At 42.2% G+C, this 8,124-nt stretch overlaps 1 protein-coding gene across 2 annotated transcripts in view; it reads left to right on the plus strand.

Moving 5' to 3' along the window:
- The window catches only part of LOC102520257 (N-acetylated-alpha-linked acidic dipeptidase 2), a 45,891-nt gene extending 37,767 nt beyond the window's left edge, over positions 1-8,124 (plus strand). For both annotated transcript variants that reach the window (XM_032488365.1, XM_032488366.1), the window contains exon 19: positions 5,718-8,124. In XM_032488365.1, the coding sequence (XP_032344256.1) occupies positions 5,718-5,907 (190 nt within the window). In that variant the 3' untranslated portion in view covers positions 5,908-8,124. The remainder of the gene's footprint in view (positions 1-5,717) is intronic.

Here is an 8,124-nt window from a genome sequence, read left to right on the forward strand (position 1 = left end):
AAAGTATAAGCATATTTTAAATTTGATTAAGTAACTGCCAAAGTGCTGTCCAGAAAGACTGCAGTTTGAAAAATATGTTTGGAACTTTTAAATAAGCATAAAGATGATAATACTCATTCTACAGCCAGGGGAGGGGAGGTTCAAGGTGGCCATGTCGGAAGATCCTGAACTCACCTCTGGCAGACACACCGAATCTCCAGCTACATACGGAACATTTGCCTCTGAAAAAGACCTGAAAGCTAGTTGTGCAGCTCCTGCACATCAGGCAGAGGAGAACGAGGCCGTATGGAAGTAGGCGGGGAGGCTGAGACCCAGTCTCCCCGCAGACCCCACCCCACAATCAGGAGGGAGCTCACAGACCCAGAGCTTCTCCCCAAGGAGTAAAGGCTTTGTACCCCACATCAGGCATCCGCACCTGAGAGACGAGTCCCCCAGATTTCTGGCTTTGAGAACCAAAGCTGCATCCGTAAGACCAAAGGGCTTGAGTGAACTGAAACGGCTCAGCCTGAAAGGGCTTGCAGGGGCTCACTTGCCGCAGGGCCCAGCCCAGAACAGCCCTTGAAAACGCTCCCAGATTTATGTGAGAGATTCACTTGTTGATCTTAAGGCGCAGGTTGGAGGGGCAGGGCCCTGCTGGGGTGCTCTCCGAGATGGAGGCTGGTGGGTGCCAATTTCCGCTCTTCTCTGCCTTGCTAAAGCTGGTGGGCACCCTCTTTTTTCCCCCTCCTCCTCCCTGCAAGTAACAGTCTTCATGCATCCTCTCTCTGAGCTCCAGAGCACCAGCATCTCCTGGAGGGGGGCGTTTATGTGTGTCTGGTCCTCTGGTTTTTGCATCTGGCGTCCTGGGTTTTACAGCTGCCACCCAGGAGACACCCCTTGATGGCTTGGCTCTGGACGTGGGGGATGGGAGGCTTGTGATCCTGGGTCCGCCGGGGCTGTAAGAGTCGGGGCGATAGTTCTTGGCAGACTGCCACCCCCAAGGTACTGCACAGAGAGCAGACAGAGACACACCCCATCCTCCTGAGGAAGAGGCTCATGTGATTGTCCAGGAGCTCTGGCCTGAGGAACAGGCTTTTGTTCTGACAATTTCTAGAAGCCTGCTTATTTGCTCTCGGGGACAGAGGCTGGTGGAAGCAGTCTGCGCTCTCCCTCTGCCTCGCTCCAGCTTGACCTTGTCTCAGAAAGGCGCTTACACCCCTCTCTGGCACCCCAACTTCTGAAGCTGGGGCCGGGGACATCTCCATGGCCTGGCTTTGCTCGGGGTCCCTCAGGACCAGAACCTGTGAGGAGAGAGCCCTTAAACAGCTCCACCCACAGACGCAGCACAAGGCAGCGGACCCAGGAGCCATCTTCCAGGGCCGGATTCTGGGTTAAACGCACATCTAAGGATACGTATGTCAGAGGTATGAGAGGGACCTGGGACGGCAGGTGCTGTCTTCATGCTCCTCTGCCCTGCTGCAGAGAACCAGCATCTCTCTGGGGGAGTCCTGACACGTGTCTGATGCCTCAGGTTTCATGGCTGCCCTGCAGGGGCTGCCCCTTCATCCCCTGGCTCTGGTGGCCAGTGGGGCTTGCCTTCCTGAGTCCCACGGGCCACAGCAGTTTGAGTCAGTGCCTGGCAGGTGCCATCTCCAGGTCACTGCATAGACCGCAGAGTGGAACACACCTCTGTCTGTCTGTACGAGACCTGTGTGCTTGTCCTGGAACTTCGGCCTGAGGGGCAAACTTCAGGCGAGTGCACGTCTAGAGGCCTGCGGAGCTCCCCTCAGGGAACACAGGCTGGAGAACGCCCCCTTTGTACCTTCCCTCTGCTTTGCTACAGCTTGCCAGTACGCACCAGAAAGGAGCTGGAACATATGTGACTGTCACCCAGGGGACATCTCCACGTGACCTGGCTCTGGTGGCCACCACGGCTTACTCTTGCAGTCCTACAGGATGGTATATATTTGGATAGTTAAAAAGCTGCTGCCTGAGGGCCTGACTTCCTGGCAGCCCGGATCTGAGATACTCCCCTGTGGTGCCCTGACGGGTCCTGGAGCACACTCAGTTGTTGGGAGCTATTAAAATTAGGTGGCTTTGAGAATTACAAAGTTCTGAGAGATAATCAAGAGCTTGGGAAAGGTCAAACAGTAAGGTTTACCTACAGGAGGCTCTCCATCAAGACTGTGTTCATTTCTGTGCATTAGATGAAACAGCCACCTCTCCCAGAGTCTAGCAAAATGAGAAAACACAGGAATGTATCCCCCACTAAAAAAAGATAAAACCTCAGGGAAAAATCCTTAGAAATAAAGATAAGTAATCTACTTGATAAAGTCTTCAAAGTAATAGTAAAGATGCTGCCAGATGTGGGAGGAGAGTGGATGAACACAGTGAGAACTTCAAACAACAGAAAAATGCAAGAATGTACCAAATAGAAGTCATAGAGCTAAAGAAAGAACACAGTGACTGAACTGACAGATACACTAGAGGGGTTCACTAGCAGACAGGATGAAGCAGAAGAATCAATGACCTGGGACACAGGCCGCGGAACTCACACAAACAGAGCAACAAAAAGTGCAAAGTGTCTGAGAATGTGAAGACAGCCTAAAGGACCTGTGGGACGACAACAAGCAAAACACTCGTGTTAGAGAGGTCCCAGAAGAAAGAGAACAGGCTGGAAACTTGCTTAATGTGGGGAAGGAAACAGACATCCAAATCCAAGAAGCTCAGGCAATTCCACAAGACACCCATCCCAAGTCAAACTACAATGAAAATGTCAAAAAAGGTAGAGATGCGAGAATCTTAACAGCAGCAAAGGAAAAACAACTTATGTACCAGAGAACTCCCTTAAGACTGTTAGCAGATATTTCAGCAGGAACTTTGCGATCAGAAGGGAGTGGCATGATGTATTCAAAGTGCTGAAAGAAAAAAAAATTCCAACCAAAACGAGGAATAAAAATCATACAATCTCAATAGACACAGAAAAATATTTAGCAAAATTAAACATCCACTTATGATTAAAAAGCCTCACCAAGCTGGATATAGAGGCAATGTGTCTCAGCATAATATAGGCCATTTGTGACAGACCCAAGGCTACCATCTTACTCAGTGGTGAAAAACCGAAAGCGTTTCCTTTAAGATCAGGAACAAGGAATGCCCACTCTCTCCACTTTGTTCAGCACGGTATTGGAAGTACTAGACACAGCAACTGCGGAAAACAGACGTCCCAATCAGGAAGAAGTAAAACTGCCACTGTCTGCAGAGGACATGGTACCACATATAGAAAATCCTAATGACTCCACAAAAAAAAAGCTATTAGAAATAATGAACAAATTCAGTGAAGTGCAGGACACAAAATCAATACACAGACATCTATGATGTTTTTATAAACTAATAATGATCAGGAAGAAATTAAAGGGAAAAAAACCCCATTTATAATTGCATCAAAAAAATTAAATACCTAGGAATAAATTTAACCAAGGATGTGAAAGGACATGTGCTGAAAACTGTAAGAAGATGCAAATTAATGGAAAGATACTCCATGCTCGTGGAGATGGAAGCATTAATATGTGAAGCTGGCCACAGTACTCTATGTATTTATCATAAAATCATAAATAGTGTTGAGATTAGTAATGAATATATGGATCAGGAAAATTTGTACATATTTTAAGATAAAATGTTTCTCCTATGGAGTATATTTTAAACATTCATCTTAAAAGTTCAGAAGTACAAGTATTTATTACAGAATTAAAAAACCCGGTTGAAATTAACTTACACAAACTTAACTGAATTGTGGGTAATGCATTAAAACTGGTACAACAATGGCAATCAAATAATATTTCCTGTAAGATAATACAGCTATGTCGTTTAAAAAGCCACTACATTTTTGGTGGTTGTTTACAGGGTCACTAGAAAACTAACAAACATTCTGTAATGTAATGTAAAGAGCATTAAATAAAGCTCACTTTTCTTGTAAGCATCCAATAAGGTGCGCAGCAGTCTTCAAAAGCTGCAAAGAATTTGATTATGAAAATATAAAACATTTGCATTATTGTAACGCAGCACTTACTAATCACTATGTACTGAGGGAACCGTTGGAAAAAATGGGATCTCAACTCTAAATGCAGATGGTATTTCAGATATTTTCATTGTGGAGAGTGATGTGTTATCCTGATACACTTGAAACCTTAAAAAACTAGACCAGAGTTTGAGTTGTTACAGAGCTAGAATAGTTTAAGCTTTCATGAAGGGGTGTTAGAATTGATTACGTGGTGTCTGTTGTCTGAGCTCTTTTATAGCTGTCTGCTTCTTACCTGAGAGAATTATTGAAAGGATTTAGCCTCAGAACAGTAGCTAATATCTATTGAGCATTTATGAGCTGTCAGTCTATATGGAGTGGTTTCCGTCCATCATTTGATTCTCACAATAATCAGCTGAAGACAGTACTATTATTGTGCCTCTTTTCAAAGTTGAAGAAACAGGCACAGGGAGGTTAAATAACCAGTGTGAGGTCACAAGGTAAGTATGACAGCATTCTGATTTTCAAACACAGGCAAACTGGTTCCATAACCCTAGTCACTACTCTAGGCAAAGCCTGAATCATTACACACAGGGAACAAGTTTCAAGAAGTCAGGTAATTTGTCAAAGGCCACAGAGGTACTAGATACCTGGCCAATGAGTCAAACGAGCTTTATTTTATTCCTAGATCTATAATTTTATACTAAAGTCTCCCTTTGCAGTTCTCCAGAAGAGGGCACGTAGACTAAGCAATTCTATGACCTAAGATCTCAGCTTGTAGTTAGATTGGAATGTAAATGTTTATCACCATCTCAGCACATACATTTGTTTTAGCAAGAAGGAGCCATTGAGGCCATATTGAAATTTAAAAGCCAAGAGCAGTTAGTCCTGATATACTTTGGAAATTCTAGATTATTTCTTTGATCATTAATACTGATTTATAGAATTCCAAATTGTCTCACACTGTAGATTTACATCTTGAAGAAGCTCTAGGATTTAACTTTTGGATCTACTTCCTGATAAGAGGGTTTAATAAAATGTCCTTTTCAGGAAGGCAGAATTCCACATAATGGGGAGAGTGGCTTGATCTCTTAAACTACTTATGAGATGAAGTAGGTCATCAACTGCAAACTTTCCTGCTAGATCAGAAACTAAGCGTGTCCTTCTGGGCAACCCAGATACAGCCATTTAACCTTTGTGGAATAGGCTTCATTATACTTACCATTTATGATATTTGGGGAATACAAGTTTCTTTACTGCTTTTTAATGTCTAAAGAGTACTGGGAGCAACTGTCATTCTTGTTGAATCTCTAAAAAGCAACACAAAATAATTTTTTAAGTCTCTTCTCCCTTATTAAATATATCCACGAGACATACATGTTTTGTGGATGTCTGTGGCTGGCTAGGCAGTCAGAGGACTAATGCACGTAACTAACAGGAAAGAATCTACATTAGTCCAACTGTGTGGGTTGGCAACATGATTCATGAAATGCTTCTTAGTCTACTCCTTTCTTTGCTTACAATTACACGACTACCTAAGTATCTCAAACCAATTATGCGTGTTTTCATTTTGGAGTAACAGAAGTAAATGACTGCAGACATTGAATACTTAGCAAGATGTGGTCTAACAAAAGGGAATGAGTAAAGAAAAAGCATATGAAATGTTAGTATGTATATTCTCTTTAGCTCAACCTGTCCTCTTTATGTTTTTTTCTACTAGGCACATCATCTTTGCTCCAAGCAGCCACAACAAATATGCTGGAGAGTCATTTCCTGGCATCTTTGATGCTATGTTTGATATTGAAAATAAAGCAGACCCTCGTTCAGCCTGGGCAGAAGTAAAGAAACAGATTTCTATCGCAACCTTTACAATTCAAGCAGCAGCGGGGACTCTGAAAGAATTGTTATAGTGAAGTGTCAGCCAAGTGGTCATCCATTAAAAGTGTCGCTGAAAGTCTGAGGGTAAAATCCTTCTTTCTTTTTGATAACTCATGAAGCCAGAGTATGCAGAAATCTTGCTTTTTATGTCATGTTTTGATTTTAGACTTCCACCTTGTTCATCTGCAGACAGATTTTTGGCTTTTAAAAATCTGTAACTTCATCATCAAAGTGCTAATCTAATAAAACAAAGCAAAAAGACTTCAACCATATGGTAGAAAGAGATAAAGTAACTGAAAATTCCCTAAAATAAATGCGGCAAGGAACTCGAGCTCTCAGACCTGGCTGGTAGGAATGTAACACAGTTCAGTCACTTTGGAAAACAGTCGGTCAGGTTCTTATAAAGTTTAATATAACTCCAACATTCTACTTCTAGGTAATTTCTAAAGAGAAGAAAAAACGTGGTCACTGAAAGACTCTTACATGTGTGTTCATAGCAGCTTCAAGTGGAAATAACACAGATGCCCATCAACAGATGAATGGATAGATTGTGGTCTGGCCACAGTGGAATACCACTGAGCCATAAAAATGAAGTAATTGCCAATACGTGTAATCTCACTGGCAGACATTGTTGAGGGAAAGAATCCAGACACAAAAGAAAGCCTAGTATGTGATTCTGTTTATATGAAGAAGCAAAGCTAATCTGTGACCGAAGTTAGAACAGTGATTGCCTGGGTCCAGTAAGGGGCAGGGAGGAGGCCTGCGGCTAAAGAGGCATAAGTAAGCTTTCTGGGAAGATGGGAGTCTTCTGCATCTTGATCTGGGTGATAAATACACAGGTATATACATTTGTCATCCTAATCAAACTGTAAACTTAAAATATGTAAAAATTATACCATAATAAATTTGATTACCAAAAAAAGGGGGGGGGCGTCTGGCAAGGAAACTGGAATAGCACACCTCTTGTGAAACCACTGTGGAATACAAATGGTAAGGAAAAACTGAACACTGTACTTTCGGTAACGTCAACTGTATTGAATAGTCTAAGTGATGGGTGAAGAAAATACAGTTGACCCCTGAAGAACATGGGTGTTAGGGGCGCTCTGTGCAGTCGAAAGCCTGTGTGTAACTTTATAGCTGGCCCTCCATACGCTTGGTTCTGCATCCATGGATTCAGCCAACCATGGATCATGTACTACTGTAGTACATGGTGAAAAAAAAATCGGCGTGTAACGGGACCCATGCAGTTCAAACCTGTGTGGTTCACGAGTCCACTGTTGCCACAAACCTTCGTACTGATTCCTATTGAGTAGAAAAGTGTATCAGCAGGTGCAAACTTTCATGCAGAGCCTAAGACTCAGAATTAATGGGCAAAATAAGATGAAAGCTTCAAAAAGCACGGTTGTTCAGTTACTTAGCTAAAGAGTTGAGAATCAAAAATTAATAAGAAGTGACAGCTCAAAATTTGCAAGGAGAAACTACCCCTTGTTACCTGTGTTCGCTGACCAACAATACAATTTAATACAAGAGTGGGAGTGTCTACCTTGGGGACAAACATTTCCTATATGTTCAATATTAATAGGTGGTGATTCCCCATGATATATAAGTGGCCTTGACAGCAATGACCCTGAATCAGCAGGGTAAGTTTTAATATACTCTATTTGTTTAACTTAAAGAGGCAAGAGTATTCTGCTTTAAAGAGCAATAAAATGTTATTTATGAAGTATAAATTCATAAAGCATATGAAATGAGACTTTTGTAAAATAATTTATTTTAGCAAATGTAAAGACTTAACTTTATTACCATATTACCTTAGCATACACTTTATTTTAGGGTAGAGCCCTATGTTGCAGAGAGAACACTGAGTTACGGTGCTAAGTCACACTTCTCTACTGTCCCAGCTGAGGAAATCCCTACATGTTCGGGGGCATCCGTTTCCTCATGAGTAATGATTGTTAAGTTTCCCTCCAACTCTATTATTTCATTTCTAAAGGAGATGCAACAAAAGTTTATGAATCTCTTTTACGTTCTTCCCAGTGGCAGCCTTCCAGAAGAGACGTGTGTAGCTAAAACGGCATGTGTGGGTTGGAAACACGAGTCTGGAGAAAAATAGTAACCTTTGCAACTTACTGTTTAATTGGTAATTTTAAAAAAATAATCTTTGATCAAGAGTTGATCATGAGAATAGAACAAGTGATTATGTGTCATGCAGTGTAATAAACTCAGAGAATATGTACTACCACACAGAA

The sequence above is a fragment of the Camelus ferus genome, chromosome 10, assembly GCF_009834535.1.
Source record: "Camelus ferus isolate YT-003-E chromosome 10, BCGSAC_Cfer_1.0, whole genome shotgun sequence".
NCBI classification, from domain to species: domain Eukaryota; kingdom Metazoa; phylum Chordata; class Mammalia; order Artiodactyla; family Camelidae; genus Camelus; species Camelus ferus.